We start from the raw sequence: 24400 nt of genomic DNA, 5'->3' as shown, positions 1-24400 counted from the left end.
GATAAATTGCATTATGGAAAGTGTTGGTTTGAAGGAAAGCCTAAATGCATACTTAAGGTGAATAAAGCAAATCAACTTGAAGAAACAGGTTCTTTTTTGAATGCATGCAATGCACTAACTAATGTGAAAGTGAATCATTCCTGGTATATTGATAGTGGTTGGAGCAACCACATGACAGGAGATGAGAGATTACTTGTCAATATTCAGAGAAATTTGACTTCCAGAGTAAATATGAGAATATGAGAAATAGTAAAGGTGGTAGAAAAGGGAACACTGGTGATAGAGACTATGTTGGGAAGGAAGCATATTCAAGAGGTGATGCTTGTTCCTGGACTTGAAGAAAACTTTCTCAATGTTGGACAGATGATAGAGCATGGCTATTACTTGTTGTTTAGAGGATAGTGGTGAATATCTTTGATGGTTGGTCACTTGACAACTTTAGTGTGAGTACAAGTGACTAACAATAGGTGTTTTTCTCTATCAATGACACCTGCAAATCAATTAGTTATGAAAGCAAGTGTGTCACATTGTTCACATACATGGCACAAGAGGATGGGACACTTAAATGATAGAAGTCTCAGATTACTTGAAGATCAAGAAATGGTCCATGGATTGCCTCGCTTGGAGAAAAGCACTATCATATGTGAAGATTGTATGCTGAGAAAGCAATATAGAGAATCATTCTCATCATAATCCACTTGGAGAGCTCAATTTCCACTGGAATTAGTTCACACAGATATCTGTGGACTAATGCAAACTGAATCCATATATGGAAACAAGTACTTATTACTGTTCACTGATGACTACACCAGGATAACATGGTTGTGCTTTCTTAGAAATAAATCAAGTGCATTTAAGTACTTTAAGAAGTTTAAAGCAATGACAGAGTTGCAAAGTGGTTATAAGGTGAAATGTCTCAAAAGTGACAAAGGTGGAGAGTTCCTATCTACTGAATTTGACAAATACTGCAATGACTTTGGGATTCATAGGCAATTAACTATGGCATACACTCATAAGCAAAATGGAGTTGCTGAAAGGAATAATAGAACTGTGGTAGAGATGGCAAAGTCTATGATGCATGAAAATGATCTTCCTTATGCATTTTGGGAAGAAGTAGTGAATACAACAATTTATTTACTCAACAGATGCCCCTCCAAGGCTCTAAAGAAGATGACCCCATTTGAGTCCTATAGTGGCAGAAAACTGGGCATTGCACACTTGAAAATATTTAGATCACTGTGCTATGTGCACATCCCTTCAACATTGAGACACAAGCTTGAAGAAAATAGTCATAAGTGTATATCTGTGGGTTATGGAATCAATGAGAAAAGATACAGGTTGTTTGATCCAATCTCCAAAAGAATCATTTTGTCCTGAGATGTCAGTTTTTATGAAGATGCTTCATGGAAGTAGGAGTGAACAGAGAAAGGTGAAATGAGAGTCCCTGTGGTTACTGAGTATCAGGGGACAGAATGTAATGATGGTTAGAAGTCAATTGAGATTTGTGAATCAAGTGAACCAAATGGAAACAGTATCTCCAATTGATACTCAACCGAGTGAAAGTGAAATTGAGAGTTCTCATGCAATTGATCATACACCACATAAGTGGAGAAGTCTAAGTAAGATCATGGCTCAGTGTAACATGTGCATTATAAAGCCTGAAAACTATGAAGAAGCTATACTAGATGAATTTTGGAAGAAGGCAATAGAATATGAACTAGAGATGATTAAGAAAAACAGTACATGGAAGCTACTTGATAGACCATTTGACAAACCAATCATTGTTGTTAACTGGGTTTATAAAACTAAGCTAAACCTAGATGGATTGTGCAAAGAACAAGGCTAGACGGGTTGCAAAAGGCTATTCCCAAAAGCCAGGGATAGATTACAATGCAACTTTTGCCCTAGTGGCAAGGTTAGATACTGTTAGGATCTTGATAGCTTTTGCTGCACAGAAGAAGTGGAATATGTATCAACTTGACGTAGAGTCTACTTTTCTTAATGAAGTCTTGACATAAGGGCTTTTTATAAAGCAGCCACAAGGTTTGTGAAGGAAGATGAAGAAATTAAGGTGTACAGGTTGAATAAAGCTTTGTATGGGCTGCAGCAAGCTCCAAGAGCCTAGTATGATGAAATAGATGCATATTTCAACAATATTGGATTCAAGAAGAGCTCAAGTGAAGCGACTTTGTATGTCAAGACTAGTGAAGGTTCAGGTATCTTTACTGTCTCACTTTATGTGGATGATATTGTATACATTGGGAGTTGTACAAGATTGCTTGAAGAATTCAAGAATGACATGATGAGTCATTATGCAATGACAGATTTGGGACTACTTCATCATTTCCTTAGCATATGAGTGATACAAAATGAGAAAATCGTTTTTATACACCAAAAGATGTATGCAATAAAGCTCGTTGAAAAGTTTGGGCTGAGAAATTGCAAGTATGTGGCTACTTCTCTTGCAAGGAATGACAAACTATGTAAAGTAAATGGCAGTGAAGCTGTAGATAAGAGTGATACGGAAAGCTAGTAGGTAGCTTGATATACCTAATTGCCACATGACTAGATATAATGTTTACATCTAGCTTACTTGCTAGGTTCATGCATAATCCCACAAAGAAACATATGGGTACAGCCAAGACAGTATTAAGATACATCCAGGGCACTCTTGACTTTGGAATTGAGTTTGTGAAAGGAAAATCAACTACTTTGATAGGGTATTGGGACAATGACTGAGCTAGAAGTGAGGATGACATGAGAAGCACCTTAAGTTATGTGTTTTCACTTAGCTCAGGTGTGTTTTTGTGGGCTTCAATCAAACAAAACACTATGGCCTTATCAAATGCAGGAGAAAAATATGTAAGTGTTGTAGAAGCTACATCATAGGCAAAATGGTTAGGGTTTGTGCTTGAAGAATTCGGTGAGGAGCAAGTGGAAGGCACACCAATTCTTTGTGACAATACATTAGTTATAGCAATGGCAAAGAATCTAGTTTTTCACTAGAAAACTAGGCATATCAGCAGGAAACTCCATTTCATATGGGAAGCTATTCAAGCAAAGGAAATCGAGCTAGTTTATTGCAGAATTAAAGACTAGATTGCAGACATACTCACCAAGGCCTTGCCAAAGGATAGATTTGCTAATTTGATGGAATTACTTGGAGTGAAATCAGCTAAAGGGTTGGAAGGGAGTGTTAGTGCTTAACAACTTTGCTGATTTCTTAGAGCCAAAAGCTATATTTTGAATTTCATTTTATAATGTTTATTTTGGATGTAATGAGAACCTTTGGATCATAGTCCAAGTGGCTCTCTTAGCTAGCCTAAGATTTAAGTGATAGATTATGACATGTGTAATCATCTCACAAGGTGATAGAATCTAAGGCTAAGATTTGATCTTGTGTTGGTTAGAGAAGCATCTCACTTCTCTCTCCTCTAATGGTTATATCACACCTGAGGTGTGAGAGAATAACCAATTTCAATCATCATCTTCGATCACCATTGCTGCATATTCTTTGCAGCTCACTCTCTCTCTCTTCCCAGAAATCCAAATACACAAAACTAAGAAAGAAAGCCATAAACACTAACAATGGGTCGATGCCAGACTGGAAAGAAGCTATAATATTCACCATTGCTGGTGCTAAAGGTAAGCTTAGAATAAAAATATATGACGACGACTCTGGTACCACTGATGATTATGTACGAGAATTAACGTAATAAGAACTTTTACTCCCATGCATGCATAGGGATATAATATTTTGCAAACATTGGATAATGTAAAGCTTACATGACATGTATGCCAAAGTAACTATGAGTTAATTACATCCTTCTTGTAAATACGGGTGTGGCAACTCGTAATCGAGCTCGGTCGGGCGAGTGGAATAAATATGGTCGCGATGTCAAATGCATTGCTAATTTCTACACTTGAGAGACTACAAACAAGCAAGGAACACGTCTCAGCCTTGGGTTCTAGTACCTGAAGACAAGGTCACTAAATCACTACGAAGTTCAATAAATGGTTCGATTCAATGTGACGAACATGAAGTAACATGGTAATACCTCATTTTGCTTGGAAGCTAATGAAGTGACCTCTTTAGGCGAAAGATCGGAAAATATTTGCTAACCGATAACCAACCAACCTAAAAGTTGGGTTGTTTACTTGTCCAAATTAAAGGTGCTCCTAGGCTGTTTGATTCAACAATGCCAGTGTTGTATATTTATACATGTGTTGACATGAGGGTTAGGATAGTTAGTGTTTTTCTCAGGGGTGAGAAGGGTTTCTCATAGAGCAAGGGGTTCATGTAGAGTGTTTGAGTTGTTTGTTGAGTTGAATGTGCTTTCCATATTGCAGAACCCCTTCTATTTATAGGGATGATCTTCATGATAAACAAATCTGTTAAGGTAAAGTCCTGATGACACTGTGTTTACTCGGCATATACTTGAATATTGGTAAAGTCTTGATGAGACTGTGTTTACTCGGCATATACTTGAATATTGGTAAAGTCCTTATGAGATTGTATTTACTTGGCCTATATTTGAATATTCTAATTTAATCTCTCTAATCCCCTTCTTAGCTGAAACTCATATCCATCTAGTCTCAACCACTTTGATTCAAACCAGGATTTTGAACCTAGTCTCTTTATGTGATTAATCAAGAATGAATTCTAGTCCTTAAAACAATTTGCATCTAAATAGATATGGTTATGATCATTGACAATTTTAGTTCACTAAGGACTCGACCAACCGCGCGCTTAAACTTCATCTTTTTAAAATCCTACTTTCACAAGGGCATAGTCGAATTAGTCATTTCTTGAGCTGAAAGCCCACTAGACTAAGGGAGCATTACCTAGCCGAGGATTATGGCTTTCAACTCAGGTTCGCCCACGCTCGGCCCAAGCCATTTTTCCAAGACAAAACAATAGCGTAGTGCGTACCACAAAATGTCCTACGAATAAAGCTTGTCGATAGGGAAATTGATGAGGAACCAAAACTTACTCTAAACGTAATCTCGATTCAGAACTCGGCTAGATTCAATATTAACAGACACCGGATGCGAGGGGAGAATGCCACCACCATACGAAAAGGAATGACTAAGTCAGAGGAGAGATTACCAGTGAAGACCGTGATGGTGATTGCTGTGATCACGAGGAAGAAGAGTGGCATGGTGGATGCCGGAAGGATGCAGTTTTGCTCGATGCCAGTACTTTATACGCTAAATAACAGTTATGACTTGCGTGACCCCTCAAGTTTAAATTTCTGTTGGGCAGTCTATACGCAGGAAGAAAGCACTTGCAGAATAAATATACATTCACACAGATTACGCTGCTACATCACAACATGCAGTTACAGGGTTTCAAGATGTAGAACTTACAGAAACCTGTCTATTTGCAGACAGGAACCACCTTTGTTCTACGACTTCACCTTTCCATGATAATCATCTACGCAAGGCCACTGCGAACCAACCAAGCTTCCGGCAGGCAGTAATGAAGAATTTAGAGATAACTGTTGGCCTGAACACACCGCACTGAAATTTGATGTGCTCATGTTTCCAGCGGACTGGAATGAAGAATTCATGGATAACTGGTGGCCTGAACAAACCCCGCTGCAATTTGAAATGCTCAAGTTTCCTGTAGGGAGGGATGTAGGATTCCTAAATAACTGTTGGCCTGAACAAACCCCGCTGCAATTTGACATGCTCACGTTTCCTGGAGGGAGGGATGAAGGATTCCTAGATGACTGTTGACCTGAACCAATTCCACTGCAATTCGGCATGCTCACATTTCCTGAAGGCAGGAATGCAGAATTCATGGATAACTGTTGGCCTGAACAAACCCCACTGCAATTTGAAATGCTCACATTTCCTGCTGGGAGGGATGAAGGATTCCTAGATAACTGTTGGCCTGAACCAATTCCACTGCAATTCGGCATGCTCACATTTCCAGAAGGCAGGAATGCAGAATTCATGGATAACTGTTGGCCAGAAGCAGATTGTTCTGGCAGATTGAACTGAGGTAAATTATCACTTCGAAACAAGCTAGGTGAGCCAAAATCTGATAGTGCCATATTGTGAGATGTGTCAAGTTTTTCTTGGAAGTAAACTTGATAATAATCATCCTCTAATGGAATTGCACCTGTAAGAGTCTTGAATGCAAAATCGAGGCATGGGTCAGACCATGAATCCGTGAAAGGGAAAGGGAACTGTGGCTCTGGATTCTCAACATATGCCTTCTCGGTTTCAAACTTCTGGGGTTTCTCCTGAGGAACAGCATGCTCTTCAAGAACCTTCGCACTCTTGTATGACGTCTCCTCTTGCATTGAATTGTATATAGCAGTACAAGCACGACTGGCAAGCTTCACCACTGGTGTAATCTCAAGCGGTTGAGATGCTTCATCTGCCAAATCCACAGCCGGGATGGCTATACTTTGACATGAATTTTCAGTTGCATTTCGGATAGCTCGTTCCTTGGATGTAGTATTAGCCAGCAGCTCAGGTTGAACCCCAGCATACTGTTTTGAAGACCAACTGGACAACTTAGGATCTTTATTTTTCTTGGATTTGTTTCTACTGCAGTTCTTTTCCATCCCACTGTCAACTAAATTTTTTTTATGCAGCATATCAGCTGCAGGTCTCAAAATAGATCTGTTATACACAGTATCAGCTATTGGCAATTCCCCTGTAAGTGTTTTGAATGCGAATTCTAAGCATGGGTCTGAACCAAACAGAAAGCTGAGCTCTGGCTCTGGCTTCTCAGCATCCATTTTCTCAGTTTCCAGCTCTTGTTGCGCTCTGGGAACCACTGGGTCATCAATTGGCATCTTGTCCTCATGAGATATAGATTTTATGCCAGTTAAAGCATGATGTGAAACCTCTGCTTCTGATGCAGCCCCAAGCTGCTGAGATGCTCTGTTTACAAGATCTGAAGCCAAACCTACGTCTTGACTGGTATCACTTTTACTAGGTTTCCTAGTTGGAGCTTGAACAGCTCGTTCACTGGAAGCCAAGTTAGCAACCTCCTCTGGTTCAAGCCCAGCAAGTCGTTTTGAGGACCGACGAGACAAAATAAGTTTTTCCTTGTTTTTTGATTTGCTCGAGCCTATTGGAGCTTTTCTGACGTTGCTTTTTTTCTCAACAGTCTTATGCGAATTATTCTCATTCAGGGTGTAAGAAGCAGGAGTCAAAACGGGCTCATTTCCAGCACGCATCATTTTTCCTGGGTCTATCACAGAACCTACAACTTCAAGCAATGACCTTTCTCCTTCCTGTCTCTCCGAGAGTTCAGCTTTTGGGTGTGATGACCCGCTTGGAGAACCATCTTCCTTAGTTTTGGCACATTTTTCCGGCATGTTATCAGTTAAATGCTTCTCTTGAACAACATCAGCTGTCATAGTAAAGGCAACTCCACTTACTAAGGGTACCATCTTGTCTGGCAACTCCGAAATTTCAGTTTCCGGTAATTCCAACCTGCTCCCAGCAAGTCGTTTTGAAAACCGGCGAGACAAATTAAGCTTTTCCTTGTTTTTTGATTTGCTCGAGTCTACCAGGGTTCTTCTGACATTGCTTTTTTCCATCACAGTGTTTGGGGAACAATCTTCCTTAGTTTTGGCACATTTTTCAAGCAAGTTCCCAGTTAAATTTTTCTGTTGGACAATCCCAGCTGTCGAAGCAAAGGCCAGTCCATTTTCAGAGGGTACCCTATTGTCTAGCAACTTGAAGCTTTCAGTTTCTGGTAGTTCCAACCTGCTCCCAGCAAGTCGTTTTGAGAACCGACGGCACAAATTAAGCATTTCCTTGTTTTTTGATTTGCTCGAGTCTATTGGGGTTCTTCTGACATTGCTTTTTTCCATTGAAGTGTCTGGAGAACAATCTTCCTTAGTTTTGGCACATTTTTCCAGTATGTTCCCAGTTAAATGCTTCTCTTGGATAACATCAGTTGTTGAAGCAAAGTCTACTACACTTTCAGAGGATACTCCCTTGTCTAGTAACTTGGAGATTTCAGTTTCTGGTAGTTCTAACCTGCTCCTAGCAAGTCGTTTTGAGGACCGACGAGACAAATTAAGCATTTCCTTGTTTTTCGATTTGCCCGAGTGTACTAGGGCTCTTCTCACATTGCTTTTTTCCATCACAGGTTCAAGTGAATTGTTCTCATTCAAGGTATAAGCAGCAGGAGTCAAAACAGGCTCATCTCGAGCAGAACTCATTTTGCCTGGATCTATCGCAGAACCTTCACCTTCAAGCAATGACCTTTTACCTTCACGTCTGTCAGAGAGTTCAATTTTTGGCTGTGATAGCTGTCTCCTCGTGACTGGGGGCTCATGTTTTTGCATTCTGGTGGTAGATGATGGCTACAGTAACAGAAAAACAAGGATAAGCATATTATTAGTAAAATCTCCCACGTGCAGAGAAATAACATATAACTGATAAAAGTGATAAAATTGTTGTTAACAAGCCTACCACAATCATCTGGTCATAGTTAGAGAGAGAGAGTAGTTTTAACTTGGAGTTCCTTGGGTTTCATACTTCTATAATTTTATTCATTAAAGAGAATTTACTAAATACCTGCTATTTCTTTAAGAGACAGGTAATCAGAACAGTATATCAGATAAGTATGAAACCTGAACAGCTATATTTATTAATTGGGAATTCTATCTTTGCTAAAATGGGTAAGTTAATACGCATGAAATTGACCTAGTACAACATCAAAGAATGTTAGCCAAAGCAGAAACGATGCTCCAAACCAATTATGAAAACAGACACTTTAAGCAGCATAAACAAAATAGAAAATCGAAACGCCACAACACAAGAAAGCTTTCACTTGCATAATTCCAAGAGTCATATTTCTTTTGGGGCCCGTATTTTATTTTTTTTTTAATTAAGCCTAATTATTTATGCAAAAAGCATAAGAGCAACACCTAGACCAACTATTTAACCAAAGTAGTATATATGAATCTCACTTAGAACTTTATTATGTTTTTGCACATGCTAGTCATACATCACACCATATCCTGCATGGTCAAATTATTTTCAAGTAAATATGGGTTATTATGTTTCTAGCACTGAACTTTTTAAGGAAAACAACAATAAGTATTCTGATTTTCACAAAAAACTGTTTTACAGAAATAATGTAGGTGTTGCGCTAGTGAACACTAATATTGCAGTAGCAAAGAACATCGGTGATGGAAACAAACAGCAGGAATAGAGCACTTACTGCAATATCATCATTAACCAACTTCAGATCATTATTGCACATATTCTTGGGTTTAAATGCATATTTACTCATCTCTCCAGTTTCAAGATAGCGAATAACATCTTTTTTGGAGCGGAATACGTATCCAGAGTCTGGATCTGTGTAATACTGTACAAAGAAATGGACCAATATAAATCAACATATAATACATAGTAAAGAACATAGAAAAAACTGCAGTTAGTTGGATTATTAATAAAGCAACACTAAGCATGGAAAGCACACAAGTGCATGTGTATGCATGGAGAGAGATAGAGAGGCACAGAGGTGATCAGCAGAATTAACACCAACTGGAATAAGTATCAGGGTAACTAAATTTTATACCGGGTCTCTTCTAAATCGATTTGCATACTTTGTAACTTTGATCTCCTTTATCCATCCTGGTGGTAAATCCTCCACATGATGTTTCTCAACATAAACCTAAATTATACATCAACACGCATACTGGATTAAACAAATGTAATAACATGAAATTCCTAAACAGAAAGCAATCATGATGAATCTTCAGTGTGTCATGCAATAGAAACCTTCGTACTGAAATATGGAAGTGAGGTATCGTCCATATCAGGACACCTCATGCTTAGAATCATTTTCGCAGAAACATTTTACAACTCTTATTTCTTTCTTTTATTTTTTTAGATGAAACATAATATACAGTTTACAACTTCTCTTTTTCACAATACAACTACAATGGAAATTTTAATCCATTCATAGTGTAAACACGCAACCTCTAAAATTTTCTTGTTTCCCTTAAAATAACTCAAAAGATGGGTGAAATTCTTCAGAAAAGAAGAATGGCTACAGGTTAAGTTATTTGCAGGAATACAGAGATGGATAAGGTTCAGCAATTGGATGTTTGGCAGGCTGGACTCATATTAACAATCTCACTCTTTGCTAGGCTCTAGTTGTAGAAAAGTTTAGTGAGGTAGCTGAACTGTCTGCCTTTCAGGTATCCCCATTACATCATCATTCAACAATAGTGGGAGAAATGATCCTAAAATACCACAACTTATACTTATCCCATAAACCCGTATACAAGTATTTCAGCTGAAACCTATTCTCTAATCCATTTTATTCCAATGATTAAGGTAGTAAACATACTTAGCCTAGAGAAATCTTATACCACTTTCCATGCTTTGATTTTTACATACTAGATGACCCAGATATAATGACCTAAGCAGGATACCTCACTCATATGAAAAAGTAAAAATATAGGACAATTCTAAAACTCGTCATCATGTTGAAGTTTTCAACCATTTAAGAGATGGAATGCGATTGTTGGAAAGAAAAAAAATACATTGGAGGCAGACGTTTCAGGACTCTCAAATGGCAAACTTCCTTGATAAATTACATCACATGGAATGCCAAGTGTTCTGAACTTTAGGCTTTTCTATAAATTTAAGCACACTTCTAAAGAAAATTAATTGTAGTTAGATTTTGATTTCTTTCTCGATTGAGGATTTCAATTTATAAACCATTTTTGGGTCTTTTTTTAATAGAATTTTTGTCCCTATCCAACCAAATAAGTAGGAAAAGAATTACAGCAAGAGAGTATGAAAGGGAACAAACATTTTTTGCCAACTGCATGGTAGTGACAGCCTTCTTTTCCGTTATGCATCTCTTGCTGCTTATAGTTAGAGTTCCAGACTTCGAGCTCTTCCATTTTACAGTTTTGAGATATCGAAATACCTCTGGCTTGGAATAAAATGTACATTCTCTGAAGGGATCAATGTAACACTGCAATAGAAAAGTTAATCAAGTCAATACAACAGTAAAGTTACAAGACTATTTTTGTAAAACCACATAGACCCTCTCTTTAAGTTGTACAATAGACAGGTGCTTACACCGCATAATACAATAGCAAATATAATCACTATATGAATGGATGAAAAAAACAACATAGTACAGCTTTAATGTTGGCACAATTATGCAAGACATGGTTTGGAGATAAACAATTTCTAGAATTCTAGCACACTAAAATTATTGCTAACGACTTAATGACATGTCACATGTTACCATTAAAAATAAGAGTCGAACCACAGAATTTCATGCCTAACATCCTTCATAGCATATAGTTTAACACCTAGCATTAAGATGAATAAGTGCAGCAATAAATTTCAGATGAAAACAATGTAGTTTAATGACTAGATTCCTTCAAACATGCCATAACCATTATCCTAATACTTATTTCCAGCCTATATCATGGAAGGCATAAATTACTACTTGCTTCAACATATTCTTTTTGAAAGTTTTAACATCTTATATCTAAGTAATGTTACTAATATAGTTGCTAAAATAACTATAGCACTAGTATGTGCACAACTATTCTGACAAAACCTTAGACCAAATTTTGGATGGAAAATATCTGATAGACCTAAATATGTATTCAATCTAAATTGCCATCAAATCATCAATACAACAGTAAATATTGAGCCTCGACATAGAACACACACATGTCAAATATGCATGTGCTGTGCCAACCTTGCATTTTGGAACATTAGCTACACGTCAAATATGTGTGTGCCACACCAACATGGAATATTAGCTAAATCATTCTTTTTTTTTTTTTTTTTTTTTTTTTTATTTTGCAAATACTACTAGCAATATCATCATTAATAACAACCTAGGAGTTCCTAACTAAAACTAATAAGCAGCCACTTGTAATGGCCTTACAATAAAAAAGGTATTAAGTATAAATTCACCAGACAATAATGGCACTACACACATAACATACATTCACATAAATGTTACCTTGTATTCTTTTCCAACTTGCACACCACTCTGTCGTGTCCTCAGCTCCACTTTCCAACCGTTAGGCAACCATTCAGGACATTCCGTTGGGTCCACTTCAAGCTTTTGATAACAAACAAGATCAATCAAATAAATTAATTTATTAAATGGATTAGATAAAAGCCCCAAAAAGGAAAAAGACTCACTTGAGAAGGGACTTCTTCTGAGTGATCTGGGATTTTCACCACAGTTGGCTGAGGCTTTTCGCCTTGAGTGTTTTGCATTTTGATATAGCGCATAGCATCATCTTTAGAAAAGAACTTTTTCCCAGTTTCCAAATGGGTATAAAACTGCAAAGCCAACGTGATTATGTGCTTAGTGATAACACAGTGACATGATAGTTTGATTCCAAACTTCCCATATGAGTTCAGTAATATCTTTCCTGCTTTAATTTTCGTACACAGTAATATTCTCTTCTGTTCCAAGTTCGCATATTTTCTAACTATATTGCTCAATTAGGTCACCAAAATCGGAACAGAAGAGGAAGAAGTTAAACATTATTCCTCCAATATAAAGAAATCCATTTTTGTTTCAGACTCCAATCCTTCACTCACAACAGTCGTGCTGCAGCTACTTCCAGTTCAAGCATTATGTCCATCATCAACACCAGAATCACACAGAAAACCACAAAAGAGAGCTTAGTGAGCCAGGTCATGTTTGCATCTTAACCTACTATACAGACATTTATGTGTAACAAGATCCATTAGTAATGCCTCATACACTCTAGCATTGAGCTCAGCTCAACAAAACACTCTCAAATTGTTTCAGGTCACCACCACTGTTTCTAGATATTATTCTGGAAGCTATGCGGAGAAAGCGACAACCCACACTGCCAAACCCTGAACACAACAAACCCTTCCTATACAAACTAGATTGTTGTCAAGCAGCGAACAAACCAATCGCATTGAGACCGTTGCAGCATGGAATTTAAGTCAATCTACTAATCCCAGTACAGAAACCTTCAGAATTTTCCTAAAAATGTAACACTTACTAACTAAAAACCAACTGAATCACTCAACATCAACATCCAACTCCTTTTCATCAACCAAACACACATTTTTCACACACAGAGGCACTCGCATATCATTGAAAATCATCAATGGCATGCGAATGTAACATGCCAATATCATATAAGACTTGTATTATGCTAAAGAGAGAAACATGGGCCAAATAACACAATCAAATCGATAAAGGCACAAGCTTTCTGCCATGGCAGCCCAGCCACAAGCTAACCGGAATCAACCAATTGAAAACTAAACAACCCAAAAACCAAAATAGTGTGTTAGCAAAGTCAAAACCTAGAAGGCAGAAGAACGAAATTAGCCAAAGTATTACCACAATTTTGCGACCTCTCTTTTGGGATCTGGTTTGGACAGACCATCCGGGCGGGAGCCAGTCCGGCGAACTCCTGGCCACCATTTGGCGGGAATATGGAGTTTCCGGTGAGAAGACGCCGAAATCTCAGAGTTGTTGGGGCAATCAAAGTTTGGGTTTTACTTGAGGGTATTTGGTGTCTCTAGGTCTTAGAAAGCATAACGGAAGTGAATGAGAAATTTTTTATTTTTTATTTAAAAAGAAGTTATATGATGAGAAGTTACGGTTGTCTACTATTTTCGGTTCAGAGAGCCCTGAAGAATATTAAACCCGAACCTGCCATATGTTTTGTTTTTTGAAAGTCGCAGTTTGCGCTCTTATACTGTGTCATTTGTTGAATGAGAATTAGTAAACTGCTAAACTATGTTAATTTCAGTGCACCTTGTGGAGTGGATAGGACCGGAGTCAAATGTTGCGGCACACTCTCTCTATCTACACTTTATCGGTTTATCCGTTTGCATTTTTGCCTTTTTTGTATGCTTTGGTACTTCTCCTAGACTAGACTCCATGTTTATAAAGATTATAGCAATTTACTGTTCGATTAATTAAGTGATTATTTTATTTTTTTAATATATTTTCTCCTCCATTATTATATTAGAATTAGACGGTAATAATGTAGAAATGTGTCTCTCACTAAGTAGGTAAGTTAGCATTTTTAGGATTAAAAATGGCTTTGGACAAGAGAGCTAGATGCTTGAATATGGAATCATATTCGAATGTTCTAGTTTGTATTTTGAAAGATACCCTCAAAGAAATGTGAACATTTTTTTTTTTTTTTTTTTTTTTTTGTAATAAGTTTAGAAATATTTTATAGAGAGTAAAATAAGAGTTGATAGCTTGGCTAAATTGAGTCTATTTTGTCTTCTATGCAATAATGAATGTCTTATGATGGGGACGGCTCCAAATCCTTTCCATATGACTTCCCTCCGGCCTCCGGAAGGTGAAGCTACAATGGATTTAAAGTCTTCTGGTCGGAATTTCAAGAGCATTAACCCTATGCAAACTGAGGGATCTTTCAAGAATATGATATTGGGTATTGTGAAGACAATGAAGAGTTATCCCAAGTGGGCTATGGAGGACGACATTTCAATATTGGGTATGGAGAATTTGAAGTCACTAGTACTAAGAGAGAGGGCCGTTGATATTCATTTTGCTGCTAAGGTGAAGGAACAAATATACATGTACTGCCATAATTCAATCATTACTAAATTCGTGGGGAAATGTTATACCTATAATTTTTGCTTGCTCGTTTAAAACAAGGGTAGAATTTGAAAGGATCAAAATGCAATTGGTTGGAATGGAAAATGATTTCTTAATTGTCCATTTCTCATTAAAAAGTATCAAGTATAGTCGTCATAGTTAGTTTCTATTTGTATAAGTTGTTGTAACTGTAAATGTTTTTTTTTTTAGTACAACGATATATTTTACACTAAGGGCACCACACAATAGGCAACCTAATTTGGTATCGAATTCGCCATCTACAAGATTCGAATCTAAGACCTCTCACTTACAAGTAAAAAGGAATACCACCAGACCGTAGTACTGAATGGCAACTGTAAATGTTATTAGTTAGAATAGTTAAGAGTAAAATTGTCGATTGCTTTCACAACTCAATGCTATAAATACCAAATGTATCTTATAATTATTGTTGATGAAAGTATCAAGTATATTCAGTAAAGTTGCTTCCTTTCTAAACTTCCTTCTTGGTATCTCTTGCCTTTTGCCTATTGGCATCTTAGATCTTTCCAACTTTCACTTATTTTCTCTGATCTTCGAAGCTTGTTTCTCTTTGATTCTTCAATCATCTTTTCATCTTCAATTTCTTGAATATCATGGCGTCTCTGTCGAAATCTTCATCTCCACTAGAGTCGGTGCCATTTCCGCACCCAAATTCTTTTTCATCAAACCCTAATTTCTCAAATTCATACACTTCTCTTACAAATCAGAACATTGGTAGCATGGTTCCGATTAACCTTAAATGCTCCAATTATCTTCCATGGCGTGCTTTTTTCACTATGATTCTCCAACGCTACAAGCTTATTGGCATCATTGATGGAACTGAACTGTGTCTATCACCGTTGATTCCAAATCATTCACTCAAGCCAACTTTTGAGCTATGGTATGAAAAAGGTTAGAATCTCCTCATTTGGTTAAACTCTACCTTATCTGAAGAAGTCATTCCATTCATTATTGGTGTTTCATCCTCTCAAGATCTGTGGATCAAATTGGAACAATGATTTGTCGTGTATTTGATGTACATATTCATCATTTGCAATATCATCTTCAATCTCTTCAGAAAGGCTCTCTGTCAATCTCTAGGCACCTACAGTAAATTAAGGAGATCTATGATTCTTTAACTGCAGCTGAAACACCTGTTACTGATCATGATTTGATCGCTACCACTCTTGATGGGTTACCAAATGAGTTTGAATCGTTTATTGATTCTATCATGCTTCACCTCTCATTTACTTCAATTAATGAGCTACTTGGTTTACTTATCACAAAGGAATTGTCCATATCTCGAAGGAAGAAAGTTGCTTCATCAAGTGCCACAAAACCTTTTTAGGCATTCTCTGTGCAATCTCAAGTACGTCAAGAACCACTTCTTCCCACACCACAAGCATTTGCTGCTCTATCCATAATCACAAAACTCTATGAAATAAACTCTAATCGTGGAAGGAAGAATCGTGGATTCAACAATTGTGGACATCGTGGCTCAAATTATAACTCCAGAGGTAACAGTTTCAATCATTGAGGAAGCTATCATGACTCTCACACCTTTAACTCATCTGATTGTCGACAACTTGTCAAATGACTCTGGTGCTACATTGCACATCACAAATGATATTTCAAACATTTAATCTCTCGGTCCTTATCATGGAGAAGACAAAATGTACATTAATGATGGTAAAGGTTTGTCTATTGACCATGTTGGCTTTTCTACATTGCATACACCTTCTTCATTTAAGTTGCACAATGTGCTGCATGTGCCTAAAATGCAGCATAATCTTCTTTTTGCATATTGGTTTATCAATGATAAGTCAAGGATTGTACTATGGAAAAGATAATTTTGCGAAGATTATGTAAAGACGGTTTCTACCCACTTCAAAGCTCCACTAGTCACTCTACTATATTCTCCAAATGCTTTAATAAGTAATAAAGCTTCTGTTAAAGTGTGGCATAATAGGCTTGCCCACCCCTCATCATCTATCTTTCGAATAGTACTTTCAAATCATAAAATTACTTTTCAAGGTAAAAGTTAGTGGATTTTTTTTGGTCTAGATTGTGCTTTGGCAATGGATCATAAGCTTCCATTTAGTATTACTAGTTTTGTTTCATCTAAATGTTTGGATTTACTACATTATGATTTATGGAGATCTTCTTCTGTGACCTCTGTAAATGGTTATAAGTATTATATGCTTATGCTTATTGTTGATGATTTTAGTGACCTCTGTGAATGGTTATAAGTATTATCTGCTTAATGTTGATGATTTCAATAGATATAGTTAGGTTTTTCCCCTTAAAATTCAAGGTAGATTTGTATTCAACCTTCGTTGCTTTTCAATGATATGTAGCAAAATATTATTGGCAATAAAATCAAAATTGTGAGGTTTGCTTCAGAGGGTGAATTCATTTCCAAGTTTCAATCTTATCTCAAATCACATGGAATTCTTCAACAATTTAGTTCTTCACATACTTATGAGCAAAATGGTTGTGTTAAAAGAAAACACAAACATTTGGTTGAGACTAGTATAACCTTGTTAGTTCAATCTCAAGTGCCTCACTTATATTAAGTTGAAGCTTTTTCTACTGTTGTTTATCTAATTAATAGACTTCTCATCCCTAGTATTACAACATCTTTATGAGAACTTCTATTTTATATCCACCCAAATTACTCAAGATTGAAAGTTTTTTGATGTAGTTGTTTTCCATGGCTCAAACCTTACACATCCTCCAAATTAGACTGTAAAAGCAAACACTGTGTTTTCTTGGGGTACAATCTTCAACATAAAACGTACAGATGTTTGGATCCAATCACTGAGAGAGTATATATTTCAAGACATGTTCTTAATGAATTTGAGTTTCCTTTTCACAAATTCCAATCCTTTCAACCCTCTGCATCATCAAAACCCTATGTACATTCATTTATTAACCTTGAATTTACCATTCCACATCATAACTCTTGCCTGCCATTAGTTCCTGTTGTTTCATCACCTACTATATCCTCTACTGATGTATCTTCGTCAGCTGATGTTCTTGTTGTTCTTAATACATCCACATCACATCTACCATATTCTAATAATGTTGCTACCAATGTTCATTATACGGTTGATCAAAGGTAGGAATCCACAAACCTAAAGTTACTCAGCCACTAAACGTCTATTACCCTCCTCAATTGATTTTGTCCTCGAATACCTACCTTCAAGCATCCAAACATGCTCATTGGAGAACTGTTATGCAAGAGGAATTTAATGCATTACAATCCATTAAAACATGGACATTAGTTCTACCTCCCCAGCTCAAAATATTGTTGGTTGCAAATGGATGTTCAGGATCAAGAAACACTCTAGTGGTACCACTGATAAATATAAAGACAATCTTGTAGCCAAGGGCTTTCATCAGCAAGCAGGTTTAGACTACTAAGAAACTTTTAGTCCAGTGGCTAAACCTGTCACTATCAGGATTATCTTGTCACTAGCAATTCAATATGATTGGTTTTTTAACCAATTAGATATTAATAATGCCTTTTACATGGTGATCTCAAGGAATATGTTTATGCACCAACATCATGGTTTCTGTGACTAATTCATCCAACGATATGTGTAAGTTTAGGAAGTCCCTCTATGGATTAAAACAAGCTCACAGAGCTTGGTTTGAAAAATTGTTTCAAGTTCTACAGTTTTTTGAATTTCATGATTCAACATCTGATACTTCATTGTTTATGCTCAAAGCTTTTCATTATTCTAGTTTATGTGGATTATATTATTGTTATAGGCCCTAATTAGTTGTCTACAACCTTTTCATCAAGAAATTAAGTGTAGTCCTTCCTGTCAAGGGCCTTGGTCCTTTGCTCTACTTTCTTTGTCTTGAAATTTAAAGATCATCAGATGGTTTGTTTCTTCATCAAAGCAAATATCTTCTTGATTTGCTTCAGAAAACTAAAGTGGAAGGTGTCAAACCATGTTTAACACTTTTGAGTTATGTTGAACTTGACCACACTGGACCTCTTCTCACTCCAGACCAGATTTATCCTTTGCTGTAAATTAGGTCGACCAATTCATGCATGCTCTAAGAGAACCTCATTTGCAAGCTGTTAAAAAAAAAAAAATTAAGTTTCTTAAAGGTTCAAGGGTTTCATACACCTCACTGCCTACTCAGATGCAGATTAAGCAATATGTACTTTTGACAGAACATCTACCAACAGATATGCATCATTCTTGGTCCAAACTTGATCAATTGGAGTGCAAAGAAACTATCCATTGCTGCACGTAGTTCCATGGAGGTGGAATATAGATCATTGACCTATATTGCTATAAATACCAAATGTATCAAAGAAACAATCCTTTATCATAGCCCAATGCTATAAATACCAAATGTATCTTGTAACTATTGTTAATGAAAGTATGAGGTATATTCAATAAAGTTGCTTCCTCTCTAAGCTTCATCCTTAAGCTACTGGATTGTTGTTAAATAGTATCTAGCAGTTCATCAATAAAGACCCAACTTTTATGGAAGAAAAGACTTTTCTTCTCACTGTTTAGGTTCGTCTGTTGAGATTACTTCTTGAATATTTTAATAAAGATATTATGCATTATATTGGTAATATGATAGGTACCACTTATAACATGGATGCTTATACTATTGGCCAGGCATAGGGTAATTATGCGAGAGTTTGTGTAAAGTTAGATCACAGGTTACATGGACACAGACATGAATACTACAACACCGACACGATGACACGACAAAACTCAAAAATAAGGACACGAACACATCTAGGACACATTGATTAAAATATAGTAAATACTACATATATTAAAAACAATATGTCCAATTGATAATATAACAAAGTACTATGTTCATCAAATTCATTCACCATACATAATAATTAAAACAACACATGATTCAAGTGTCAATGACATTCCAATCTCTCTTTATATTTCCTCTTGAACTTCATCGTCATCATTACTAAAGATCACAACCTCCAGGGCCAATTCATCATGTTCCATACTCAAATAATCAAATTCAGTCTCATCCACATCCCACATCCCACATCTTAAAGTGACCTTTTTTTTTTTTTTTTTTTTTTTTTTTTAAAGGTTGGTCCTCTAAATAAAAGATAAAGATTAGTATAAACATATACCAAATCTTTGACTTGTTGTGGAGCTATCATATTCCTCCTCAAAGAATGTATAAAATTATATGTTGACCAATTTCTTTTACAAAATGATGAGAAATAAGGTTGTTTAAGAAGCATCAAAGCCAAATCTTGAAAAGTTGGAATGGAAGCTCCATGGATAACCCACCATTTCACCAGTTGCATTGGAAATCACACATAGCATCACTACTTAAAAAATCCTCAAGTTCAGTTGAAAAAGCAGCATACTCCTCATTGATATTTCTTCTCTCCACACAATTAGCAAAGTATCGCTCAAAGCATTTTTTTTTCTTTCTATTGAGATCTTTTTATCCTTATGTGGAGCAACACGAATTGGAGCACCAACAAGCCACTCATTGCTATAATACCTGTAAATGATGAATGAAAAAATTATAATAATTAAGACCAACTAAATAAATTTATTAAAACTCTCAAAAAAGTTATCTTGGATTTAGAAAATTTGCAAGGCAATGCAGTGGTGTACTATTCTATTTGTATTATCACCTCAAACATGGCATCAAAGTATTCTAATTTCTCATCAAGCTCCTTGTTTTTCTTGTTTTATTTTTTATTTTTTATTTTTTTTATTTTTATAAGTAGCCTTCTTCACATCTTGTATCATACAAACCCAATATTCATTAACCAAGTGAAGATATATATATACACACACTAAAATATATAAATATAGATATACACACACACACACACACATATCTGTTAAATAGTTTTTTTTTTTTTTTAATTTTGGAAAATAATTTATAACGAGCATTAGTTGTGGTCAATTAGTTATCGACAACGGCCATAGCACATAATAGAAATTGAGACTTTTTTTCATATCTAGAATACTAATGGGCACAGTGTCTGTAGTGAATTGCAATTTATCAATGGTATTCATCGTTTCACCGATTGCATTAGAAATTTGTCACTCATAGCATCACTACTTGAAAAATCCTCAAGTTTAGCCGAAAAAGTAGCATACTCCTCATTGATACTTCTTCTTACCACACTAGTATCAAAGTACTGCTAAAAGCATTTTTTTTTATTCTATCGAGATCCCTTTATCCTTATGCGGAGCATCACGATTTGGAGAACCATCAACTCACTCATTGTTATAATACATGTAAGTGATAAATGAAAAAATTATAATTAATTAAGACCAACTAAATAAATTTACTAAACCTCTAAAGAAAGTTACCTTGGATTTAAAGAATATGCAAGGCAATGAAGCGGTGTGTTACTTTTGGTCCATCTTTGTATTAGCACCTCATACACGACATCAAAGAATTCAGATTGCTCATCAAACTTTTGTTTTCTTTTTTATAACTAGCCTTCTTCACATCTTCTATCACAATCCCAATATTCATAAACCAAGTGAAGACAAGGAAAATTGGTGTCATACATTCGAAGCATAGAATAAATAGATGTAAAACTAAGTATGTATTCAAGGTCATACCAAAGCTTGTCACTTAATATTTTCTTTTTGATACTTCTTACTTTTTCCACACAATCCTCTTTATATGAATCTCATTCCTTACTAACCACCATTCTTTGTAAGTCATGCTTTATTTCCTTAAATCTCATCATCATAATCATAGAAGCAAAGCATGCGTTGGCAATTGCAAGAAGCTTCAACTTTGAATAAGAATTAAAGATGGCCAATCTCATTTGGTGGTTCATAATATAATTTTTAATCGCCGAAAATTCATCACAAACATCAGCAATTCAAATGAATTGACCTCACACATCATTAGATGGACTTGCTGTCATTGTACATATGTTCTTCAAAGCTAGATTTAGGGTATGTAATACACATGGAGTCCAAAATATGTGTCTATATTTGGTCTTTATTATTTGTTCCATCATTTTGCAAGCACTTGCATCGTCTGCGATTATTTGAACTACATCTGGTAGTCCAATCTCACGAATATACTCATCGAGCAAATTAGCAATGAATTGAGCATTCGTTGTCTCACCTTCACAATTAATCGTCTTCAAGAACATAGGTCCATTTTCACAAGTAGCAATAATATTGATAAATGGTCTTCTTTGAGAATTTGCACATCCATCACTACACACGCTTGCACCCATTTCTCTCCACAAATTTGTTACTAGATTTGATTTTAGCTCAATGCGACTCTTCTCCCTTTGCAAAAGTATAGTCCTCAATGGGTTATAACTTGGAGGCTTATAACACGAAACCAAACCAAATACGTACAAGCATATCTAAAGGTTTTGACATAATATGGATTTCTAGCAAAGATTGAATGACGACCCACTTATATAAAACATTCTAGCAATGAGAGCACCCAAATTATGTCTACGCACCAAATTGAATTTTTCATTAAGAAATCTAGCAGCCTCCTTTCTTTTCTTTTGACTAAGTCGTATGTTCATTCTGGAATCTAATATATCAAATTCCAAATCAAAGATAGTAGCACTCAAAAAGCTAACTTTTGCTTGATGTGGTGGTGGCCAAAGAAATAGTTCTAGCTTTGGTATTTTTTAACCTCACCTTCTCTTCATCTACCACTCGTTTCATTTCCAATAAATTCCTTTGTGTAACTTTGTTCCAATAATTTGTTGTGCTCCATACCAATTGCATATTTTGTTTCCCATCCTGCATCATTCTCCCCTTCTCCAAGAAAACTCGTCCTCGAGTTTTAATTGTAAGACCTTGAATCCAAATAGCGAAATGATGTAACCATTCTGCTTTGCCATACTTTGTTTTCTTCTTCAAACTTACAAACAAAGTCTTTGCATAGACTATACTGAGGTTGGCCATCTCTTGGACTTGAACTATTGCATTAGGATATGAACAAAATGCATTAACAAAATGCATTAACATTTAAGACTTCTAACAAATCAATTATTTTACTCAACCTCTTGTTAATAGAAGCATTTCTAAAATCCCACCCAAATGGATCTTGGAATTGAAACTTAGCAAAAGTTTCTACCACCTCTGTCAAAATGCTCATGTTCATTTGTTTTCTTTTGTGTCCAATTTCGAATTCAAATGCCAAATTGTTGTCATCATGAACTCCTTTGACAGACGTCGAATTGAATTCTTGATTAACCACTTCAAGTTGCCGAGAAAACTCTTGGCCATCAGTACCCAAATTAATTATAACCTCATCAACACCATTATCAAACACAAACACAAAATCATATTTACATATTCCACATCAAATTTCATAAGAACCATCTGGACAACGATCGAATATTGGAGGAAAGGAATATGTTAAGATTAATGACAATCAAGCTGGTGGTATTGATGGGAAGAGAAATGTAGGGAAACCTAGGAAGGCTTCAAGAGAATAAAACAATAAGTTATCTTCTGCTCCATCATTTGCCATTGGTTCAGGGACTAGTTCTCCTAAAGTGAGAACCAATTTGAGATTAGAAAACAACCACCAAACTCTTGCTATAATTATGCCTCATTTTTCTTCTATACTCTCACCAGTTACACAAGGAGAATATATTGCGAATCGATCTTTGTCTCATGCCACTTACAAATTATTATTTTATGATATTCTTAAAGTACTAGTCATCATAAATACGTGAGCACAAATAGGGTGTCAATCGGAGTTTAAGCGAAGAAGTTACATATTTTTTTTGTTGATATGCAATATGGTAAATTTCGAAAAGGATTATTCTTGAAGCCAACATGCATTTTTCTTCTTCCCTGCACGCTGAACGACGAGCAGAAGGGTTGTTCTTATTATCTTCCCCTTTTCCACTACTATCCAAAAATCTTCATATCTCCTTTATTCGTTCACTGCTTTCAACAAATTTATCATCTCGTTCAACACGTTTATCACCTCTATTTTTCTAAATTAGCATCACACAAAGCAAAGTGAAAATGATGAAGAAAGCCATCATTGTCTAATAATTCAAATTTTCAGCTGATCCTGCCAGAATTGGACCTCAATCCAAGAAATAAAAATGATCATCTTCTCGTGGGATTTCATTCAGCAGATGTCAAGAGGCCATTGATAATTTCATTTTTTGTTAAATTTTTCCCGCATATAGAATCATATATGGTACTCTATAAAATGACATCATTCTTCTATTCTCTTTAAGTAGTGATTGGTTAAGCTACTTTTAATTGAAACTCTTTTATCAATCCTTGAATATGTGGGCTGCATAACAAGGTTGCTGCCACATAAAGGTGTATGTATTATTATACATGCAATATATCGAACATTAAAGCTCAGATGATAGTGTACTTCTGGGTTCTAGCCATTGCATCATATTCAGGCACTGCTCTACCTTCCGTTTTGAATATTTATCTTGGTTATGTTTGTTACTATTATAATGTTATGTTGTTATATTATATTCAATAAGGGATATGTCTGGATAGTCTCTTTTCATTTAATTTGGGTATTATGAAAGCTTCACCCGTTTTGCCTTTTCCTTTTATATATATAGCTTAATTTTTTAGTTGATTTGATGAATGTACCCATTGTGTGTGTGTGTGTGTACAATATGTTTTTCTATTTCTATATGTACATATTTTTATATTGTAAAACATGATTTAGAATTGACTTTATGTTTTCTTCCACGGAGTGGAAAATATAATTCATCTTATAATATCTTTACTCCTACAAATCATGTATTTT

At 35.9% G+C, this 24400-nt stretch overlaps 1 protein-coding gene across 3 annotated transcripts; it reads right to left on the bottom strand.

Moving 5' to 3' along the window:
* Window positions 1-5288: 5288 nt before the first annotated feature.
* On the bottom strand, window positions 5289-13640 carry LOC137713494 (uncharacterized). Of its 3 annotated transcripts, none has more exons than XM_068452793.2 (7): window positions 13367-13640; window positions 12178-12321; window positions 11993-12094; window positions 10811-10978; window positions 9566-9661; window positions 9206-9352; window positions 5289-8342 (listed from the first exon to the last, which is right to left on the bottom strand). In XM_068452793.2, exons 1-7 carry the CDS (start codon window positions 13448-13450, stop codon window positions 5409-5411), a joined length of 3675 nt encoding a protein of 1224 aa, XP_068308894.2. In that variant the 5' UTR covers window positions 13451-13640; the 3' UTR covers window positions 5289-5408. The 3 variants fall into 3 exon arrangements, with proteins under 3 accessions (XP_068308894.2, XP_088540373.1, XP_088540372.1); XM_088684247.1 differs by having other exon boundaries at window positions 12178-12601; window positions 13367-13578; XM_088684246.1 differs by lacking the exon at window positions 9566-9661 and having other exon boundaries at window positions 13367-13591.
* Window positions 13641-24400: the final 10760 nt, after the last annotated feature.

Source organism: Pyrus communis, chromosome 14 (genome assembly GCF_041283825.1).
Source record: "Pyrus communis isolate YQ-2024b chromosome 14, ASM4128382v1, whole genome shotgun sequence".
Lineage (NCBI taxonomy): Eukaryota > Viridiplantae > Streptophyta > Magnoliopsida > Rosales > Rosaceae > Pyrus > Pyrus communis.
Note: the sequence above shows the minus strand (reverse complement) of the source record. Positions and strands in the feature narration are given on the sequence as shown.

Excerpts from the sequence above, each read along its gene's own strand:
- LOC137713494 (XM_068452793.2), bottom strand. The coding sequence starts at position 13,450 with ATGGTGGCCAGGAGTTCGCCGGACTGGCTCCCGCCCGGATGGTCTGTC. Across the intron at positions 12,095-12,177 it reads CAGAAGAAGTCCCTTCTCAA|CTTGAAGTGGACCCAACGGA; the intron begins GTGAGTCTTTTT and ends TGTTATCAAAAG. Across the intron at positions 10,979-11,992 it reads AAGTTGGAAAAGAATACAAG|TGTTACATTGATCCCTTCAG; the intron begins GTAACATTTATG and ends TTTCTATTGCAG.